At 39.1% G+C, this 24,499-nt stretch overlaps 1 protein-coding gene across 1 annotated transcript in view; it reads right to left on the bottom strand.

The window, feature by feature from the left end:
* Nucleotides 1-2,270: 2,270 nt before the first annotated feature.
* Nucleotides 2,271-24,499, bottom strand: part of LOC139767087 (peptidyl-prolyl cis-trans isomerase Fkbp12-like) — a 37,739-nt gene continuing 15,510 nt past the window's right edge. The window contains exons 3-4 of the mRNA XM_071696062.1: nt 14,964-15,076; nt 2,271-3,759 (exon numbers count right to left, since the gene is read on the bottom strand). Coding sequence (XP_071552163.1) covers nt 3,628-3,759; nt 14,964-15,076 — 245 coding nt within the window. The 3' untranslated portion in view covers nt 2,271-3,627. The remainder of the gene's footprint in view (nt 3,760-14,963; nt 15,077-24,499) is intronic.

Here is a 24,499-nt window from a genome sequence, read left to right on the forward strand (position 1 = left end):
GCCGGCTTTCATCTTCCGCAAAGCTTTTACTACCTCTCTGTTTACCAAATCATTTTCCCTAACCCGCTTACTTTGCACACCACCTCGATCATAACACCCTATATCTGCCACTCTATCATCAAACACATTCAACAAACCTTCAAAATACTCACTCCATCTTCTCACAGCACCACCACTTGTTATCACCTCCCCATTAGCCCCCTTCACTCATGTTCCCATTTGTTCCCTTGTCTTATGCACTTTATTTACCTCCTTCCAAAACATCTTTTTATTCTCCCCAAAATTTTATGATGGGTGGGTTGGGCCATTTCTTTCGTCTGTTTCCTTGAACTACCTCGCTAACATGGGAGACAGCGACTAAGTATAATAGAAAAAATAATACGTCATTTTTTTTGGTTGGTTTTGTTATTTGTTGACCAAGTGAAAATTGTTGACAGTTTGAATAACTGTTTTCCGCAGCTGTTTATCTGAGCTGCTTCCAGTGTCAGCTGTTTCAGCTACAATAATATTTCCTATCATTCCCCATTTAATGTGTGGTAGGGTGAAGTCTCCTAAGACTTGATTATTTGGAAATGGATTTATGAAGGTCAAAACATTACTCTGTATTTGTTGTTGTTGGGTAAATTCTTGAATCTGCATCTGGGAGTTCATAGATCAATGCAATGACCAGATTTGGGTTTTTCTACCTGAACAACGAGTGCTTCTAGTACGTCGTTTGAGTTCATTTGTTAAGAGTAACTATTATACACAATCTAACTTCTGCACATAATCTTCAAGTCCTTTCACATCTGTACAAGTTGCAGTTTCGGATCCAGACTTCGCTATTCATGCGGTCTGTATGTTTCAGTGAAGGCCACAAATACTAAAATTGACTTGTTTAGCAAGCCACTTATAAATGGGATTCTATTTGTTCAATTTGATACAAGTCCCTGTATGATGGCATATATAAAGGATGTTACACGGCTAGTCTATGTTGTTTTGAGGGGTCATGCTCCGTTTTGCTCAACTTGGCACAGGGCTTTCAGTTCCTTCACCATTCTGAAGGAATCACTTCCTTATCTAGTAGTTAATCCCTACTTCTGTCTGGCCATGTATAAGACTAAAAGGTCCATGTAGTTTGATAGGCACGAGGTATATATTTCACTGTCCCTGATATGTGGGGGTCCTCACATTCAGGCAGGATTTATACATTTCCCCAAACCATCATTTACCTTTCTTAAGCCAGTTCAAGAGTTTTCTTGGGTGTTTAAATTTGCATTTTCCCATTAAGATATGCCTGTCTTGCCATACAAGGAATATAAGTAATTTCCCTTTGTGTAGTATCTACATACTATGTGCACTCTTTGAACTTTTTCTTTACATCATATTCTTCTCTCTCCATATACATGGTCAAGCCCAGAGTTTCCTGGCTTTCACTTCCTTCCTCCCTTCCAAAATCTATCCATATCTGAATCAGCATGTCTCCTACACCAATGCCCATGTAAGAAATTTCCTGGTCTCCACCATTCTCCCTCTCCTTCCATAACTGAGACACTGTCTCTGTCTCTTCTGTGGTCATGGCACTTGCAACTGCCTGTAAAAAAAAAATACCTCAAGTGGATGAATACCAATGTATAAATCCCATTTCAATGAAGATATGACTAAAAAGGTAGCTATATCTAATTCTGTGATGCATATTATTTTGGGGTTAGATTCAATATGTCAGTGATCTAATGAAAGATGCCCTTCTGAACTTTGACTAATCTCATTCTTTACAATTTATATCATGGTCCACTGAACATAAATGTGCTTCATCCTTTTTAATACTAGAAAGGAAAATCCATGTCCTTCCTACACACCATAAGCACCACATCTCATATATTAAATGTAATGTTACATACACACTCTTTTTCCTTCCCCTTTCCTCTTAATATGAATAAAAGCAGTTAATACCTTCTCCCAAACAACTTGCACTGAACTTTAAAATTTACTTCTATCAATTAGTAACTCATTCAATTCCATTTAATTACTTCCAATATCTTGAATCATTCATACTCCTCAAACTCTCTAATCTGTATTCTTAATGCATTCTTTACAATTCTGTAATCCTATTCCATTTACTTACATTCTGTAAACATTACAGATAAATGTGTACTCTACATTCTAAATATGATAATTACTTCAGTCATCTCATTATAATTATCTTGTGAAAGCGCCAGTTGCATTACATTTTTTATTTAGCTTCACTTATTCTACTTACCATTCACTCAAAAGACAATAAAATGCAAAGATCCATACATATTTTATTTGACCAGAAGAACCTTGTACTGAAAAGTTACAAAGAAAATATAGATATACTAAATAAGAAGAATAGATGATGGACTGGGATCATGAAATAAGGCCATGTGAAAAAGGGTCAACAAGCAGCAATTTCTGAAGATTCTCTATCTATACTAAAAGCAAAGGCTTAAGCCAATATCTGAAATTCTACATCAGAAATCAAAATTCAACTGTTCACTCTGCTGCATAAAGTCAAATTGTAAAGCAAACGTTGGGTAGAAGTGTTCATGCCCAGCAATATACACGACCATACATGTGATGCACTCCAACTGTGTGGCCTAGCCAATTGTCAGATTAAAAAGAAAAGTATAAAAAAAAGATAAAAATAATTTTCAGGAGCATAATTTAATGTTACGTAACAATGATAAGTCCCTATTTCAAACTGTCCTGATCACATGCTGAGACAACGTTAATAATAAACTTCTGACTCAAATTCATTCTATTGGTTTGGAGAATGAGGCTAAATTGTTAACTTTAAATGTTATTCTACATAAAAAAAAGTATTCTGCTGCTCCCTGTAAACTAGAAGCTGTAGCATACAAAGGCTGTGGCATACTAAGGCTCTGGTGTACACTGTATCAAGTATTTCCACATGAGCATTCCACAGACAGGCTCTAGTGTACACAGAATTTTCACATGTGCATTCCCCAGACAACTTTCAGATATACATGTAGGTTGCATTGGAAGCTGCAAGCCAAATTTTGCAAACTTAACTGCTTGACTTTAAAACAAGTCATATCCAGCCAAGTAAACCCACTCTAGTATACTTTGTCATTTGGTATGCATAATCTTTTATATAGGCCTTTCTAAGTAATATACTTTCAGGGCTATATGTGTACAGTATAAAGCATCACTGAGGTCAAGAGGCAGATGTAGTTAAAAGAACCTTAAAAAAAAACTAATAAACCAGTATTACAGATAAGCTTGCCAACAGACCAAATAATATCCCTAGATAAATCTGAGGATGTTATTGGTACATGAATGGGTATTTGGGATGACAGTGGGGATCTTCTTCTACCTGGGGCCACTCCAGCTTCTTCAAAGTATTTCTTTCTAGTACTATTGAAGGCAATTTTATCTTTTCATTACTTATGCTGCTACATTGTTCACTTTCCCTTTAAAACAAGTTTAATGCTCTAAGATTTTCTTACTTTAATTCACCGCCTGCTAACTGATAATGCATACAAATCACGATTACATCTTTAAAGACCCTGCTATCATAAGACATGAAAGAGGTCACCCTATGGTAAACATCAGAATTCCTTACACTAGCCTTCCCCAACCCACATGGCAGCAGAACACAGGTAATTATGCCTCCACACCCAGAAGCTCCACATCAAAATGTAGTGTGGCATTTGGAGGGATCACACCAGGGAAACCTTTTTCACCATAGGCGTAGTCTGGGCTGCAGATCAGCTTGGCTTTCTGACCAACAGACATCTGAGAAAAACAACAGTTATGTATAAAAGAACTTAAAGGTGACTGGAGACCATAACACCAACTTAATACACCAATTCTTAAAACTACAATAAAAAGCATTTCACAAATGTATGATGCAGAGATATACAATACCATACAAGAAAGAATGCAAATAAGAATGGGGACGATACAGCTGTAGATAAAGCATACCTAAATGACTCATGAAAGTCTAATTAAATTGGTTACATGTCATTTATAAACTGAACTTCCCCAATTTAGTGACAATAGCATAAATTGAGAAAATCATTAAAAAAGATATCTCTAGGGATAGACTGTTTGGCAAACTTAAAATTTAAAGCATATGCATGAGACTACAAGTCTGCATCTTTCTTTAGTTTACACCATAATGTTCTGAGCACATAAAAATCTATGTGAAATTCATATGGTCATGTTTAAGCACAGCTTATAAATGGCAGCAGCACACTGACAATCACCATCATCATACAAACAGCCAATTAGTTGGAATGCAAATAACTCCAACATATGTTAAATGTAACAAACAATTTTCTCTGTCCATCGAAAGTCATGTAGGGATGATCCCATTTTCTCTGTCTATTGAATGCAAAGCAGGGATGATCTCTTTATAGTTATATCATCCCTATTCTTGTTTGCACTTTTTTGGCACTTATATCTCACATCTAAAATTACAATTTCATTTTCATTACTTGTTTCTGTTTTTCTTATAAAGGCACACTATATATCACCACAGAGGGAAACAAAGAGGCAGAGGCCACTGTACTGCCTTCCCAGAGGGCCACACTCACCAGGCCACAGGTATAAAAAAAAGCTCAAACTCCACCTAAAACTGTTAAGGAATGACAAAGCAATAACAAATGGCACATCTTGTTGTACAAGCTGGTTGATCAGAGAAGGATTTACCTTCATCAAAGGAAGGAAGAGATGGAAAAAGAGGAAATGGAGGAATGATAAGAATGACTATTAACTTAAAATGATTTACAATAAAATTTTGCCAAGAGGCATGGTTAACACTTAATGTTCACTATGAAAATATTAAGTTACGAAGAATGAGTCATGACTTTGCATGTTCTCAGTTGTTAAGTAAACTTGAAAGACTGTATGTCTATGGGCTGAATCCCCGCAGCCCATGTGGGTAAGGGAGAAAGAAGGGATAGCAGCATGGGGTAAATGAGTGAAACATGAAAGACACAGAAGTGCTGGCTCACTATACACCCATCACTAACTTTTCTGATACCCAAGTGGGCAGTTTTAGTAATATATCCATGGTTAGAGGCTGCCTATCATCTTCTAACTACATGGAGGGAGGTGGAGGAACGGCAGGTTTTGGGTTGACTGCAGAAGTTTCTCATCATGTTTTTGGGTTTGTTTCATAAAGAAACAGCCAAACATGAATGCGTTTTACCTGCAATAGCTTAAGTTTTTCTCTTTGCTTCAATTTCAGCATAGATACAATACATATGGACTGTACTGGCCATCCCTACAGACAGTCTTATATTACAAGTCATTGCAAACTTCATTTGTATAAAGACTTTCATCTAGCTTTCTACGACTAGTGTTCCACTATTTTTTCTATCAAATCATTAGGTTATCATCCTCTAGAACTTAGAAGTACCTCTTCTTGTTATTCTGTATATCTAAAAACCTGGAGCCTGAACCATTATTGTTCTTTGGTCATTCAAGGAAGATATCTGGCATGACTGCTCAACAAAAACTTTTTCCTTTGACTCACATTTTTATTTCATCACTACCCAAAATCACAGAAAATACATTATTCAAAATATAAAGCAAACGCTCATCTACTTTCACAGCTTTATCCACAACAGCAAGAAATGATTAGTTCATAACCCCTTTATTGGCATGGGGGAATCTTCCCTAAGCCCTTTTCATAACTACTAAAAAGTTTTCTTCTCTCTTAGAACACTCCTCAAACTTAACAACCTTGTGCTTGTGGTTTACAATTTTTCTTCTTATATATGTTTGCTGTTTCTTGCATAGCACCAAAAACAAAGAAAAAGGCCTCATTATCTCATATTCATTTTCTGTCTGTCATGTATAATGCACCAAAACACAACAGGCACCACAGATCTTTACGTGGTTCCCCAAACTGCTTTATAAGCCCTAGTTCAGTCAGTCCATTAACAACACATAGCTCCCTTATACCACACTGATCCAATGCACTCTATCTTGTGCACAAATGTAATATTCAAGCCCCTAACACTCAAAAATTGGTTCACTCCATCCTTCTATCTCCAATTAGATCTCCACCTTCTCCTTGACCCATTCACTTCTGTCAACCTCTCTTTACTCATTCTCTCTCTCTGTCAAAACCACATCAGCACACCCTCCACAGCTCTCTCAACCAAACTCTTCTTATGACCACATCTCTCTCTTACTTACACACTTAATCAACCTTCATCACACCACATACTGTCCTAAAACATTTAATTTCTAACACATCCACCCTTCCATACATTCTCATCTATACCCCATGACTTGAACCCATACAACGATGTTAGGATTACTATACCATCAAATATACTACTTTCCACCCTCTCAGATAACCTCCTCTCCATATATTCCTCAACACTCTAAGGACATTCATTCCCTCACCTACCACATGACACCTTTTCCCATGGTTTCATTTGCTACCATGTCCACTCACAGGCATCTATAGCATTTCACTTCTATTTTTCTCTAACTTGTCCCTGTTTCCTTCTAAATCTAGTAATCTTGCTTTTGTTCACATTTATTAAGAACTCCTTCATTTCATATACTCCAAAATCACACACTAACTTTGCAGTTTCTCACTTGAATCTGCCAGCACAGAACAACCAACTCACTTCCCAGGCCCCCCTCACTTTCTACAGACTGCATACCTGTCCCTCTCTCCTAGACTAGCATTTACCTCCATCACTATCCTATACATACAGAAATCAAATAGCCATGGTGTCATTACACAACTGCTGCTGACCTACATTCACATGGAACCACTCAACCTCCTCTCTACCTACTCGCACAAATGCCTTACTCTTAATAAAAACTCCTCACCCCCTGTAATACCTTTCCTCACACCATGCACTAATGCCTTACTCTTAATAAAAACTTCCCACCACTTGTAATACCTTTCCTCACACCATATGTAAATAACACTCTCCACAAGACATCTCTATTACCCTTATCATATGTTTTCTCCAGATTCATAAATACCACAAACAAATCCTTATGTTTCTCCAAGTATTTCTCATACATTCTTTGAAGCACATACCTGATCCACACATCATCTACCATTTATGAAGCTATATTGTTCCTCCCCAGTCTGATACTCGGTGCATGCCACCACCCTTTCAATTACTACTTTTCCATTCAACTTCCCAAGTACACTCAACAAACGTGAACCTTTACTTTGTAAACTTGCCTTTATCCCCCTTGCTTTTATGCAGAGGCACTATATGTGCATCCAGCTGAACCTCAGGCACTTCATCATGATCCATTCATAAACTAAAAATCCTTACTAACTAATCAACAACACAGTCACCCTTTCCATGAGAAAAACCTTCCACTTCAGCTGTCTTGCTACACTTCATCTTTTACAAAGCATTCACCATTTATTCTTCCTTCATCAAACCACTTGCTGTAACTCAATATGCATACCTACCAAACTCAAACACCCTACATGTGCCATCCTATCATCAATATTAGTCAACTATTCTTCAGAGTACTCAACCCGTCTCATCACTGACTGTTACCACTTTTGCTCATTTCACCATGTTTCCATGTGTTTTGTCACACATAAGCCCCTTCTAAAACATATCATTCCTGATGTTTACCAATACTCACTCACCCCAACTCTCATTCGCCCTCTTTTTAAGCATCTGAACTTCCTCTTGACCTCCTGCTGCTTGCTCTTATATATCTCCCAACCACTCTCATTACTTCCCTGTAAATACTAGCCAAACACCTCTTTTCTTTCAATAACAATTTTACTTCATAATCCCATCATTTGCTACCCTTTCTCATTCATAATCCCATCATTTGCTACCCTTTCTCACTTACCTACTTCCCACCTTCTGCATGTCACACACTTGTACAAATGCCAGCACTGCTTTCCTAAACACCTCCCCCATTCCCCTAGGTCTGTTTATTCTCACCCTTTGCCATTCTACACTCAATATTCCACATATTTCTTCACATGTCTTTTCCAAAAAAATTGCTTTCAACATCTGAAAATAATTCTCTCTTTCCAAAAACCTCTACAAATCTTTACCCTCACCTCCACCAGGTAATGAGCTGACATCCCACCGGCTGCCCCTCTGATTACATTCAAATCCAAGTATATCTCCTTCACACACCTAATCCAATCAAATCATATCCAAATATGCCTTCTTATCTTTCCTAGACACTCATGTATATACTTAGTATACCAGTTATTCCCACTCACCAGTCCTTTCTTGGCACACAACTTATAAAATTTCATCATTTGCAATCACCTTACTGAATACCCTATGCCCCCAATTATACCCCCAACTGCCACATAACTCACTCTCACAGGAAAATAATCCATCACTAATACCCAATATCTTGCATGAAAATGATGACACAGTTGCTCAGCTGCTCCTGAAACACTCACCTCTCCATAGTTCTTCTTGAGGCCAGGTACATAAGCACTCTTAATCAACCATCTTAGATAGTCCACACTTTCAACTTAATCCACATAAGTCTGTAGCTTACTTCCTTACACTCTTTCAGACAATCCCACAACTCATGCTTCAGCATTAGGGTTACCCTCTTTTTGGATACTGCCCTCAAACTAACCTCTGACTTTGCCCTAAAGACATTTCCAAACCGTTCTTCCCCTTTAGCCCTTGAGCTATATTTCACTTTCATCCATATCATCCAGGTTCCTTTCCACAGATGTAATTATTACCACCTTTTTCTTCTCTCAGTTTGGTTACATTTACACAAATTCTAACACCTAGCCGGAGCCTTCAAGGAGAATGAGTACTCTTCAATCGGTTTCTTCTTCTCCTCCAACTTTCAGAAATTAAAATACAAGGAGGGTTTCTAGCTCCCTGCTCCAGCCCCTCTTTGTTGCCTTTTATAACACATGAAATAGATGGGAAGATTTTTTTGCATACATTTTCATTTTCATTTCCTAGTTTCTGTATCTGCAGTAGTCATTCTTATTTCAGTCAATTATTCAAAGATACTTTCCCTCCCTCTTTACATCATTTCACTAATTACAAATGTGACATGCTCCCTCTACAGCTTCTCAAATTTATCCCACAAGAACACAGGAATACCTGGCAGAGTCTTCACCTTCAGAGCCCAGACTGGGCCCAGACTGTTGGATTGAGTTATTTGTCAACCAAGCAGTTGGAAGCTGCAGCCCTCAGCCTACACAGCCCTCACAGCCTGGCTGGTCTAATACACTTTGTAGTACTGGCAGGTCAAATACACTTTGCAGTTAGTACTTGTCCAGTGCACTCTTATATATTCTTACTGGGCATCCTGTGCTGCATGTGATGGTAAATGGCAAGGCGTTGAAGAATCTTGGATTCCAAATGTTAAAGGTGATTTCTTTTGTGCATATCGCACCTTTGGATTTCAATGGGAGTATTTTACATATTCTTCCATGCTTGTTGTGCCACTAGTATGTTATATCCTACTGTAAAATGGGTACTACTTAAATCAGAACCTGGGTGGAATGTTAGCCCTTTCACTGAGGTCGTCCTAACATCCACTATACATAGCACTGTGTGAGCAGGACATTCTAATTCATTCTGAAAAACATATTCACAAGTTTGTAATCATGAATGACTAAATAATTTTCACAGTTATATGATATACAACTCACCAATTGAAACACTGTCTACATCCACTATGTACCATGATAAGATATTCCAGATGCATTTTCAGGCATACTTAAGTGAGATTTGTGATACTTCTAAAGGTGATGATTTTGCCCATCAACAAATATTATTAATGATTATTTTCATTACTAATATCTAATATCTTAACAGTCTCACAGCTTCCCAAACAGATGGTGAAGATCTCAGACAGGCCTCCTTAACAGCTTCTCTTTAGATTGACCAGTGCATGGAAAAAACTTAAGTCTGTAGCACCTGGTTTGACAACATGTGGAGGGTCACCAGAAACATTAATGACTATGTTTTGCCAAAAGGTGGCCTACTTCAGAATTTCTGGCATATATGCCCTATCTGTAGTAAACAGAAAAGATTACAATAATGTGTGTATAACCCAGCAGCAATGAATGGGCTAAAAGACCTAACAAGACCATGTGAAGCTAAACCTGAAAGCCTTACATTTCTGAAGGTTGGCTAAAGACAATTATTCCCTGAGAAAGAGAGAGACACACACTATGCCATGATGGCAGGGACATTTACCTATGTCTTGCTTGATGAATAAGATTCTTTTCAGCTGCCATCTGCATTACGTGATTATTTATTTCTGGTTCATCTGGGACTGACTTCAACCATAGCAAGTATTCTCTTTAATGTTTTCATGGCTATTCCATGCATGTTCCTTATCCTTTTTGCATTAGAGTGTATGGATGTTCTATATTCCTGCTTGGGCAGTCATATACTTTTGTCCAATCTACCTTTGGTATGTTCAATGGTATTCTTGAAGACTTAATAACTATCTTTAATGTTGAAAAGTTTTCACCCCTAATACATTCACTTTTATAACTTCAATCTATAATTACAATTTCTTTCTTATCTTTCACTTCTTTCTATGCTAAGCAGCTGCAGTATTTTCAAGCCTTTCATGCAAGCTCATAAGTTCCATCCTTCAATTTTGCTCATAAAGTGCTTATGATTTCTCTCAAATGTTTTTTATTTCCATGTTTCTTTGGTGACCATCCAACACAGCATATTTCAATTTTGTTTCTATATTGTACATTAGACATGCTTGTAATTAGGTTTCAATGTTACAACGGAAATTCTCATTATCTTACTACTAATCAACTGATCTGATAGTGTTTTCTCAATATATTCTAATAATTTAGTTTCTTATTTATGATGGCACCCTAATCTCTTTCATATATTACAACTGCTGTCACTTTTTTGCTTGGCCTTATGTGGTGCCATAAATGTATTCCTACTTTTTCTAATACTCATCTACTCAAACTTATCTTCCATCAGGTTTACTTCTGCCTATTTGTAAATTGTGTCTTTTTGCTTCTTCTTTTCATCAGTTTCTCATCCAATCATATTCGTCACAGTGGTATCATCAGCTAACCTCCTTACTGTGCTTTCCTGAACTTTCCAGTAAATGTCTTTGTATCATTATCATAATGAGTATTGAGGATAAAACCATTCCCTGTGGTTCCCCAGATGGGACATCGTTTCCAGACATGGTTCCATTCGCTACCACTTTGAACTTTGTCAGCTTGTAAATCTTCCTACTTTATCTTCATCAGTTGTATCCTCCTTTGTGTAATGGTGTTACATAAGCAAATTTGAGAATGTCTGAATTTTGCCTTCATCCAGATTTTATCCTGATAATATCATCATTTGTTTCATGATTAGTTTTTGTCTTTCTGATGACAGACTGGGATTCCATCTGGTTCAAGGCTGAATTTTCTCTAAGCTAATCAACTTCCCTTTCATTCCCATCTGGCCAATCCTGAATTTTCTCTAACTTGATCAACCTCTTTTTCATGATGTAATAAATGGTATTTCAATATCTATAGGAGCATTTCTCCCAACAATTTTGAGCTGGTTTATATTATTCAATCAATATTTTGCATATTTCCTTTGAGAAATGTCATTTTTTATTTGTTTTTGTTTTCTTGTATGTGAATATCCACTTTAGATGTCTTTCCATGTTCTTCATTCATTTTTATTCTATGGGATTTACTTATCTTTTTATCAAAATTTCATATTCTTTATTTTAATCATCCAATATCTTTATTACTGCTTCTTTCAATGCTATCCTTTTCTACCTTTTCCATGCACTTCTTTCACAAAACGAGAACTTCAAATCAAGGATGACCAGTGATCCCATTTAATGTCAAGATGCACTGAGAATTCTCGACCAGCCAGCATATGGCCTATAAAAAATGTCTCAGCACCAAAATGCACACCATTCAAAATACTGAACGATTATGTATGACTGTAATTAATGCTCCATCTACAATTACGTACACCAGTAATTCTCCACCACCCATAAGTTATAAACGTTCATTATTAAATACCCTTCACCTACACTTACAGCAAATAATAATTTTCATTAACAGATTCTACATGGCACATCTACTTTTTACAGGAAATAAATGTATAAAAAAGACACTGATGTATATACCTTTTTCTATAAAAGGTATTATCAATCATAAGTCCTATTTCAAAACCTAACTCCAATATCTGTTCATTATTTTCATTCACATCACTGTGTATCCCATGCCCTTCCATTACACTCTCAACTGGCACATTCTCCTCTCTTGCATTCAAATCATCCATTACTAATACTTTGATCCCTCACACCAAAATCACAAACACATTCACTTAGCTCCTCCAAAAACACTCGACTTACTTCCTTACTTCTCTGGTTACCTTGTGCATATGCACTGATAATGACCCATCTCTCAAATCCACTTTCATTTTTTATCCACATCAGTCTGGAGCTAACCTACTTAACACTCACACATTCCCACAACTCCTTCAGCAGAAGTGCTACCCTTTCCTTATGATGTGGCTAACCTACTTAACACTCACAAATTCCCACAATTCCTTCAGCAGAAGTGCTACCCTTTCCTTATCTCTCACTCTCAATCCAACCCTTGACATTTCCCAACCAATATTCCCCCCCTAAGCTTTGTTTCGCTCATAGAACATCCAAGTAGAATTCTCTCCTCTTTCCTCTTACATTCTCTATCTCACTTCACATCTTGGTTACATTCACACACATTCAGACACCCCAAGCTTGAGCTTCTGAGGAGGATGAGATATCCTTGCTAGGATCCTTCCTCCATTCCAACTTTTAGAAATAGAAATAAATGGAATGGAGGGTTTCTAGTCCCCCATTTCCACCCCTCTGAAGTTGCCATCTACAGCACAGTAGAAATAAGTGGGAAGTATTCTATCTTCCCTAGCCCCATAAAAACAAAAAGAATTTATTACCTACACTAGTGCAGAAGGAGTGGTGATGTGAGAAGGAGATGGAGTGAGTATTTTGAAGGTTTGTTGAATGTGTTTGATGATAGAGTGGCAGATATAGGGTGTTTTGGTCGAGGTGGTGTGCAAAGTGAGAGGGTTAGGGAAAATGATTTGGTAAACAGAGAAGAGGTAGTGAAAGCTTTGCGGAAGATGAAAGCCGGCAAGGCAGCAGGTTTGGATGGTATTGCAGTGGAATTTATTAAAAAAGGGGGTGACTGTATTGTTGACTGGTTGGTAAGGTTATTTAATGTATGTATGACTCATGGTGAGGTGCCTGAGGATTGGCGGAATGCGTGCATAGTGCCATTGTACAAAGGCAAAGGGGATAAGAGTGAGTGTTCAAATTACAGAGGTATAAGTTTGTTGAGTATTCCTGGTAAATTATATGGGAGGGTATTGATTGAGAGGGTGAAGGCATGTACAGAGCATCAGATTGGGGAAGAGCAGTGTGGTTTCAGAAGTGGTAGAGGATGTGTGGATCAGGTGTTTGCTTTGAAGAATGTATGTGAGAAATACTTAGAAAAGCAAATGGATTTGTATGTAGCGTTTATGGATCTGGAGAAGGCATATGATAGAGTTGATAGAGATGCTCTGTGGAAGGTATCAAGAATATATGGTGTGGGAGGAAAGTTGTTAGAAGCAGTGAAAAGTTTTTATCGAGGATGTAAGGCATGTGTACGTGTAGGAAGAGAGGAAAGTGATTGGTTCTCAGTGAATGTAGGTTTGCGGCAGGGGTGTGTGATGTCTCCATGGTTGTTTAATTTGTTTATGGATGGGGTTGTTAGGGAGGTAAATGCAAGAGTTTTGGAAAGAGGGGCAAGTATGAAGTCTATTGGGGATGAGAGAGCTTGGGAAGTGAGTCAGTTGTTGTTCGCTGATGATACAGCGCTGGTGGCTGATTCATGTGAGAAACTGCAGAAGCTGGTGACTGAGTTTGGTAAAGTGTGTGGAAGAAGAAAGTTAAGAGTAAATGTGAATAAGAGCAAGGTTATTAGGTACAGTAGGGTTGAGGGTCAAGTCAATTGGGAGGTGAGTTTGAATGGAGAAAAACTGGAGGAAGTGAAGTGTTTTAGATATCTGGGAGTGGATCTGGCAGCGGATGGAACCATGGAAGCGGAAGTGGATCATAGGGTGGGGGAGGGGGCGAAAATTCTGGGGGCCTTGAAGAATGTGTGGAAGTCGAGAACATTATCTCGGAAAGCAAAAATGGGTATGTTTGAAGGAATAGTGGTTCCAACAATGTTGTATGGTTGCGAGGCGTGGGCTATGGATAGAGTTGTGCGCAGGAGGATGGATGTGCTGGAAATGAGATGTTTGAGGACAATGTGTGGTGTGAGGTGGTTTGATCGAGTGAGTAACGTAAGGGTAAGAGAGATGTGTGGAAATAAAAAGAGCGTGGTTGAGAGAGCAGAAGAGGGTGTTTTGAAGTGGTTTGGGCACATGGAGAGGATGAGTGAGGAAAAATTGACCAAGAGGATATATGTGTCGGAGGTGGAGGGAGCAAGGAGAAGAGGGAGACCAAATTGGAGGTGGAAAGATGGAGTGAAAAAGATTTTGTGTGATCGGGGCCTGAACATGCAGGAGGGTGAAAGGAGGGCAAGGAATAGAGTGAATTGGAGCGATGTGGTATACCGGGGTTGACGTGCTGTCAGTGGATTGAATCAAGGCATGTGAAGCGTCTGGGGTAAACCATGGAAAGCTGTGTAGGTATGTATATTTGCGTGTGTGGACGTATGTATATACATGTGTATGGGGGTGGGTTGGGCCATTTCTTTCGTCTGTTTCCTTGCGCTACCTCACAAACGCGGGAGACAGCGACAAAGTATAAAAAAAAAAAAAAAAAAAAAAAAAAACTAGTGCAGAAGCCATATCTTAGTTCATAAATTGAAAATGGGTTTAGGATAAAAGGGAACAGCAGGTCTGTACACAGTTCATAAAATCCAACCTGGACAAGAACAGAATTAAAAGACAAAACTTATCAAAAAGGCTTAATAGTTACTCCATATTTACCTTGGCAACACCCTCATCCCAGCCTTTGATGACCTCACCACACCCGATGCGGAATTTAAAAGGTTTGCCACGATCCAAGGAAGAATCAAACTTCTTCCCATCCATTAGTGTCCCTGAAAGCAATACCAGAAATGACATTATACATAATACCCTTAAAATAATAAGAAAATATACAAAAAAAAAAAAAAAAAAAAATACAGCCTTTTAAGGTACCTAAATTTCAAGAAAAAAATTATGTAACATTCAAATTATCTTTTCATCTTATAGAATTACAACTGGTATCTATAATGATATCAAATTTAACAACTGAAAGTCTTACAACATCTGGGTAACAAGACATTTAACAACTGAAACTCTTATAACATCAGGGTAACAAGTTTTCACAAAAAACTCAAGATCCATGTCCTTTGCCAGTAAATGGAACAGTGAGCTGACCTAGTTAAGCATCATCAATTCCCACAAATGGTTGGCTAAGAATTAAATCCCCCACCAAGAGGAAATGGGGTTAACTCCTTGATTAGGGTGGGGAAACGGCTTATAACTAAATAATTCCTCTGAATGGATGAAATGCTGCCATATAACATATTACTGTATCCAAAGAATAACTTTTGTTCTTTTAACGACCTTAAAATTATGCATGTTCCTTTCAAACACATTAATTAACAATGTATTCCAACTGAACTGTATTCAGGTACCCAGTACATAAACAGTCATGTTATTAACCCAATGACTGCTGATATCCCTCATATGGGATGTTCCAGAAAGTCCACATATGGAAGCAAGAGATTTAAATAATAAGAATTCACTTACTGGCATCCATCTCAGGGGTTATTTCTGTACATTAGTCCATATTTTTTTGCTCAAGTAGCCAGTAATCATCACAATGCTAAAGCATATGGTATAATAACTTTGCATCAGGGGTGCCAAGTAAGAAATCCCAAATTATAATTGAAATTCTAGAGGAAAGTGATAGTGAATCAGAAGGAAGCAGTTTCCAGATGTGGAAGAACAATGGCAAGATACTGCTGGCAGTTAAGGTGAAGAAAGCCTTCGACAGAGAAGCAAATGCATGCATAAGAAAGGATGGAGAGTTGAGCACAGGTTTTGGTATATGTGTGGGTGTGAGGCAGACCTATGTGATGTCCTGGTGGCTTTTAGCATAAATATGAATGTATTTCTATGAGAGATGAAAGCAAAACTAGGGAAAGACGATGAAAAGAGAAATTAAGTATTTAGAAGCCATCTTGGGAAAGTTTGGTGATATGGAAGGAAAATTTAGGGAGAGCAGTACAGGGTAGAAGTCACTGGGTATGTTACTAGAATAATGAAGGGTAGAAGTGTAAGTTAGGAGGTGAAGAAAGGGACAGCATAATCCTCCCAACCCTGACCTATGCAACCAAAACATGGACATGGAATGAGTTGGAGAGATTACCATGCTCAGAAATTTGGTATGGCAATGGGTAACTCTATCACCAGTGTTAAGTAATCTTTACATGGAATTCTTTGAAACAAAGTTACTAAAGGATGTCTTTCCCAATAATGTAATTTGATTTACTAATGTAGATGATTCTCTTTATGTTTGGCCAGCAAATAATTTACAAAAATTTCTCCCTTTACTTAGCTATTCAGTACCTTCAATCATCTTTACTGTAGAAATTGATAATAATGGTATGTTAATATTTTTTGACTGCATGATCCATAGGGATGGAAACGTTTAAGTTTAGCATATACAGAAAACCTACCAATGTTGTATGCTCATATATCCCTTACTACTCAGCTCAACATGACAGAGTTAAATTATCAACATTCCAGCCTATGTTTCTTACCCCTTTCCCAAAGAGGTTCAACTGAAATACCATCCACTACAGCTGACATGCCACATTTTATCTTACGGAAGGCTTTTACCACCTCTTCTCTCTTCACTATACCACTTTCCATGACTATATCCCTTTGCACACTTCCCCAACATAAACACCCTTCCTCTGCCTCACCAAACACATTCACCAACATAAACACCCTACCTCTGCCACTATCACCAAACACATTCAATAATCTTCAAAACATTCACTCTATTTCCTCCTTACCTCATCACTACCTGTTACTATTTACCCATTTGTCCCTTTCACTAATGACCCCATTTGTTCTCATAATTTTCTAAGTAAACCTCCTTCCAAAACCTCTTATTCTCCCTGAAGTTTACAAGATAATAATTCACTCATCCTCATTAGCCCTATTTTTCAATCCCTGCACTTTCCTCTAAACCTCCAGCCACTTTCTCATGCACAAATCCCAATCATTTGCATTTCTTTATAAGTAAAACACATACATCTCATTTACCTTTCAATAGCAACTTTATCATACCACCACTCACTACCCTTTCTGCCCACCTACATACATACATACATATCATTATACTTTTTATACCTGATAACTGTTTCCTGCATTAGCGAGGTAGTGCCAGGAAACAGACGAAGAAAGACCCATCAACATGTATAAATATACACACACATGGTACTGAAATGGCTTGGTTACAAGGAGAGAACAAGTGAGGAAAGATTGACAAAGAGGATATATGTGTCAGTGTTGGAGGGAAAAAGAAGTGGGAGACCAACTTGGAGGTGGAAGGATGGAGTGAAAGATTTTGAGCGATCAAGGCCTGAACATACTAGAGGGTGAAAGGTGCACAAGGAATAGAGTGAATTGGAATGATGTGGTATACTGGGGTCAAAGTGCTGTCAATGGATTGAACCAAAGCATGTGAAGCATCTGGGGTAAACCATGGAAAGTTGTGTGGGGCCTGGATGTGGAAAGGGAGCTGAGGTTTCGGTGCATTACACCCGACAGCTAGAGACTGAGTGTGAATGTATGAGACCTTTGTTGTCTTCTCCTAGCACTACCTTGTGTGCATTCAGGGTGAGGGGGTGCTGTTTCACATGTGGCAGGGATGGATGAAGGCAGCAAGTATGAATATGTACATGTGTATGTATGTATATGTATGTAAACGTTGAAATGTCTAAGTATGCATATGTGCCTGTGTGGGCGTATATGTATATGCATGTGTATGTGGGTGGGCTGGGCCATTCTTTTGTCCGTTTCCTCTAGCTAATGAAGGAGAAAGCAACTAAGTATAATAAATCTACCATTTATTGTACTTTGTCACTGTCTCCCGCGTTAGCGAGGTAGCGCAAAGAAATACGAAAGAATGGCCCAACTCACCCACATACACTTGTATATACATAAAAGCCCATACACACATATATACATACCTATACATTTCAACATATACATACATATATACACATGTACATATTCAGACATGCTGCTCTCAGGCATTCCTGTTGCCAACCCACCACACATGAAATAGCAACCACCTTCCCCCCGTGTGCGCACGAGGTAGAGCTAGGAAAAGACAACAAAGGCCACATTCGTCCACATTCCGTCTCTAGCTGTCATGTGTAATGCACCAAAACCGAAGCTCCCTTTCCACATCCAGGCCCCACAAAACTTTCCATGGTTTACCCAAGACGCTTCACATCCCCTGGCTCAATCAACTGACAGCACGTCGACCCTGGTATACCACAACGTTCCAATTCACTCTATTCCTTGCATGCCTTTCACCCTCCTGTATGTCCAGGCCCCAATTGCTCAAAATCTTTTTCACTACATCTTTCCACCTCAAATTTGGTCTCCCACTTCTCCTCGTTCCCTCCAACTTTGACAAATACATCCTCTTTGTCAATCTGTCCTCACCCATTCTCTCCATGTGACCAAATCATTTCAATACACCCTCTTCTGCTCTCTCAACCACACTTTTTTTATTACATTACATCTCTCTTACCCTTTCATTACTTACTCGATCAAATCACCTCATGCAATATATTGTCATCAAACATTTCATTTCCAACACATCCACCCTCCGCACAACCCTATCGCCCACGCCTTGAAACCATATAACATTGTTGAAACCACTATTCCTTCAAACATACCCATTTTTGCTCTCCGAGATAATGTTCTTGCCTTCCACACATTTTTCAACACTCCCATAACTTTCGCCCTCTCCCTCAACCAGTGACTCACTTCCGCTTCCAAGGTTCCATCCACTGCCAAATCGACTCCCAGATATCTAAAACACTTCACTTCCTCCAGTTTTTCTCCATTCATACTTACCTCCCAATTGACTTGTCCTTCAACCCTACTGTACCTAATAACCTTGCTCTTATTCACATTTATTCGCAGCTTTCTTCTTTCACACACTTTACAAAACTTAAGTCACCAGCTTCTGCAGTTTCTCACATGAATCAGCCACTAGCGCTGTATCATCAGCGAACAACAACTGACTCACTTTCCAAGCTCTCTCATCCACAACAGACTGAATACTTGCCCCGCTTTCCAAAACTCTTGCATTCACCTCCCTAACAACCCCATCCATAAACAAATTAAACAACCATGGAGACATCACACACCTCTGCTGCAAACCAACATTCACTGAGAACCAATCACTTTCCTCTCTTCCTAAACGTACACATACCTTACATCCTTGATAAAAACTTTTCACTGCTTCTAACAACTTGCCCCCACACCATATATTCTTAATACCTTCCACAGAGCATCTCTATATCTCTATCATATGCCTTCTCCAGATCCATAAATGCTACATACAAATTCATTTGCTTTTCTAAGCATTTATCACATACATTCTTCAAAGCAAACACCTGATCCACACATCCTCTACCACTTCTGAAACCACACTGCTCTTCCCCAATCTGATGCTCTGTACATGCCTTCACCCTCTCAATCAATACCCTCCAATATAATTTCCCAGGAATAAACAAACTTATACCTCTGTAATTTGAGCACTCACTTTTATACCCTTTGCCTTTGTACAATGGCACAATGGAAGCATTCCTCCAATCCTCAGGCACCTCACCATGAGTCATACATACATTAAATAACCTTACCAATACAGTCACCCCCTTTTTTAATAAATTCCACTGCAATACCATCCAAACCCGCTGCCTTGCCGGCTTCCATCTTCCGCAAAGCTTTTACTACCTCTTCTCTGTTTACCAAATCATTTTCCCTAACCCTCTCACTTTACACACCACCTCGACCAAAACACCCTATATCTGCCACTCTATCATCAAATACATTCAACAAACCTTCAAAATACTCACTCCATCTCCTCACATCACCACTACTTGTTATCACCTCCCCATTAACCCCCTTCACTGAAGTTCCCATTTGTTCCCTTGTCTTATGCACTTTATTTACCTCCTTCCAAAACATCTTTTCATTCTCCTGAAAATTTAATGATACTCTCTAACCCCAACTCTCATTTGCCCTCTTTTTCACCTCTTGCACCTTTCCTTTGACCTCCTGCCTCTCTTTTATACATCTCCCACTCATTTGCATTATTTCCCTGCAAAAATCGTCCAAATGCCTCTCTCTTCTCTTTCACTAATAATCTTACCTCTCCATCCCTCCACTCACGACCCTTTCTAATCTGCGCACCTCCCATGCTTCTCATGCCAGAAGCATCTTTTGCACAAGCCATCACTGCTTCCCTAAATACATCCCATTCCTCCCCCACTCCCCTTACATCCTTTGTTCTCACCTTTTTCCATTCTGTACTCAGTCTCTCCTGGTACTTCTTCACACAAGTCTCCTTCCCAAGCTCACTTACTCTCACCACTCTCTTTACCCCAACATTCTCTCTTCTTTTCTGAAAACCTCTACAAATCTTCACCTTCGCCTCCACAAGATAATGATAAGACATCCCTCCAGTTGCACCTCTCAGCACATTAACATCCAAAAGTCTCTTTTGCACACCTATCAATTAACATGTAATCCAATAGTGCTCTCTGGCCATCTATCTTTCCTACTTATATACATATACTTATGTATATCTCTCTCTTTAAACCAGGTATTCCCAATCACCAGTCCTTTTTCTGCACATAAACCTACAAGCTCTTCACCATTTCCATGTACATCAATTATTCCCTCAACTGCCACATTACTCACCTTTGCATTCAAATCACCCATCACTATAACCCAGTCTCAGGCATCAAAACTCATAACACACTCACTCAGCTGCTCCCAAAACACTTGCCTCTCATGATCTTTCTTCTCATGCCCAGGTGCATAGGCACCAATAATCACCCATCTCTCTCTATCCATTTTCAGTTTTACCCATATCAATCTAGAGTTTACTTTCTTACACTCTATCACATACTCCCACCACTCATGTTTCAGAAGTAGTGCTACTCGTTCCCTTGCTCTTGTCCTCTCACTAACCCCAACTTTACTCCCAAGACATTCCCAAACCTCTCTTCCCCTTTACCCTTGCGCTTCATTTCACTCAGAGCCAAAACATCCAGGTTCCTTTCCTCAAACATACTACCTATCTCTCCTTTTTTTCTCCTCTTGGTTACATCCACACACATTTAGACAACCTAATCTGAGCCTTCAAGTGCTCATCCTCCTCGAAGGCTCAGATTGGGGTGTCTCAATGTGTGTGGATGTAACCAAGATGAGAAAAAAGGAGAGATAGGTAGTATGTTTGAGGAAAGGAACCTGGATGTTTTGGCTCCGAGTGAAATGAAGCTCAAAGGTAAAGGGGAAGAGTGGTTTGGGAATGTTTTGGGAGTAAAGTCTGAGGTTGGTGAGAGGACAAGAGCAAGGGAAGGAGTAACACTACTGAAACAGGAGTTGTGGGAGTATGTGTTAGTGTAAAAAAGTAAACTCTACATTGATATCGGTAAAACTGAAAGTGGATAGAGAGAGATGGGTGATTATTGGTGCCTATGCACCTGGGCATGAGAAGAAAAATCATGAAAGGCAAGTGTTTTGGAAGCAGCTGAATGAGTGTGTTAGTAGTTTTGATGCATGAGACCAGGTTATACTGACGAGTGATTTGAATGCAAAGGTGAGTAATGTGGCAGTTGAGGGAATAATTGGTGTACATGTACATGGGGTGTTCAGTGTGTAGATTTGTGTGATGAAAGAGGACTGGTGATTGGGAATACCTGGTATAAAAGATATACATAAGTATACATATGTAAGAAGGAGATATGGTCAAAGAGCATTATTGGATTATGTGTTAATTGATAGGCATGTGAAAGAGAGACTTTTGGATGTTAATGTGCAGAGAGGTACAACTGGAGGGATGTCCAATCATTATCTTGTGGAAGCGAGGGTGAAGATTTGTAGAGATTTTCAGAAAAGAAGAGAGAGAGAGAGAGAGTGTTGAGGTGAAGAGAGTGGTGAGAGTAAGTGAGCTTGAGGAGGACACTTGTGTGAGGAAGTACCAGGAGAGACCGAGTGCAGAATGGAAAAAGATGATAACAAAGGACGTAAGAGTAGTGGGAGAGGAATGGGATGTATTTAGGGAAGCAGTGATGGTTTCCACAAAAGATGCTTGTGGCATGAGAACCGTGGGAGGCTGGCAGATTAGAAAGGGTAGTGAGTGGTGGGATGAAAAAGTGAGCTTATTAGTGAAAGAGAAGAGAGAGGCATTTGGATGATTTTTGCAGGGAAATAGTGCAAATGACTGGGAGATGTATAAAAGAAAGAGGCAGGAGGTCAAGAGAAAGGTGCAAGAGGTGAAAAAGAGGGCAAATGAGAGCTGGTGTGAGAGAGTAACATTAAATTTTCGGGAAAATAAAACGATGTTTTGGAAGGAGGTAATAGAGTGCGTTAGACAAGAGAACAAATGGGAACATCAGTGAAGGGGGCTAATGGGGAGGTGATAACCAGGAGTGGTGATGTGAGAAGGAGATGGAGTGAGTAATTTGAAGGTTTGTTGAGTGCGTTTGATGATAAGAGTGGCAGATAAAGGGCGTTTTGGTCAAGGTGGTGTGCAAAGTGAGAGAATGATTTGGTAAACAGATAAAAGGTAGTAAAAGCTTTGCGAAAGATGAAAGCCAGCAGGTTTGGATGGTATTGCAGTGAAATTTATTAAAAAAGGGGGTGACTGTGTTGTTGAGTGGTTGGTAAGGATATCTAATGCATGTATGACGAATGGTGAGGTGCCTGAGGATTGGTGGAATGCATGCATAGTGCCACTGTACAAAGGCAAAGGGGATAAGAGTGAGTGCTCAAAATACAGAGGTTTAAGTTTGTTGAGTACTCCTGGGAAATTATATGGGAGGGGATTGATTGAGAGGGTGAAAACATGTACAGAGCAGCAGACTGGGGAAGGGCAGTGTTTCAGAAGTGGTAAAGGATGTGTGGATCAGGTGTTTGCTTTGAAGAATGTATGTGAGAAATACATAGAAAAGCAAATGGATTTGTATGTCGCATTCATGGATCTGGAGAAGGAATATGATAGAGTTGATAGAGATGCTCTGTGGAAGGTATTAAGAATATATGGTGTCGAAGGCAAGTCACTAGAATCAGTGAAAAGTTTTTATCAAGGATGTAAGGCATGTGTACGTGTAGGAAGAGAGGAAAGTAATTGGTTCTCCGTTAATTTCAGTTTGCAGCAGGGGTGTGTGATGTCTCCATGGTTGTTTAATTTGTTTATGGATGGGGTTGTTAGGGAGGTGAATGCAAGAGTTTTGGAGAAAGAGGGAAGTATGCAGTCTGTTGTGGATGAGGGGGCTTGGGAAGTGAGTCAGCTGTTGTTCGCTGATGATACAGCGCTGGTGGCTGATTCGTGTGAGAAACTGCAGAAGCTGGTGACTGAGTTTGGTAAAGTGAGTGAAAGAAGAAAGCTGAGAGTAAATGTGAATAAGAGCAAGGGTATTAGGTACAGTAGGGTTGAGGGTCAAGCCAATTTGGAGGTAAGTTTGAATGGAGAAAAACTAGAGGAAGTGAAGTGTTTTAGATATCTGGGAATACTCAACAAACTTGTACCTCTGTAATTTGAGCACTTACTTTTATCCCCTTTGCCTTTGTACAATGGCACTATGCAATCATTCTGCCAATCCTCAGGCACCTCACCATGAATCATACATACATTAAATAACCTTACCAACCAGTCAACAATACATTAACCCCCTTTTTAACAAAATCCACTGCAATACCATCCAAACCCACTGCCTTGCCGGCTTTCATCTTCCACAAAGCTTTTACTACCTCTTCTCTGTTTACCAAATCATTTTCCCTAACCCTCTGACTTTGCACACCACCTCGTCCAAAACATCCTATATCTGCCACTCTATCATCAAATACATTCAACAAACCTTCAGAATACTCACTCCATCTCCTTCTCACATCACCACTACTTGTTATCACCTCCCCATTAGCCCCCTTCACTGAAGTTCCCATTTGTTCCCTTGTCTCACGCACTTTATTTACCTCCTTCCAAAACATCTTTTTGTTCTCCCTAAAATTTAATGATACTCTCTCTCACCCTAACTCTCATTTGCCCTCTTTTTCACCTCTTGCACCTTTCTCTTGACCTCCTGCCTCTTTCTTTTATACATCTCCCAGTCATTTGCATTATTTCCCTGCAAAAATCGTCCAAATGCCTCTCTCTTCTCTTTCACTAATAATCTTACTTCTTCATCCCACCACTCACTACCCCTTCTAAT

Source organism: Panulirus ornatus, chromosome 4, assembly GCF_036320965.1.
Source record: "Panulirus ornatus isolate Po-2019 chromosome 4, ASM3632096v1, whole genome shotgun sequence".
Classification (NCBI taxonomy): domain Eukaryota; kingdom Metazoa; phylum Arthropoda; class Malacostraca; order Decapoda; family Palinuridae; genus Panulirus; species Panulirus ornatus.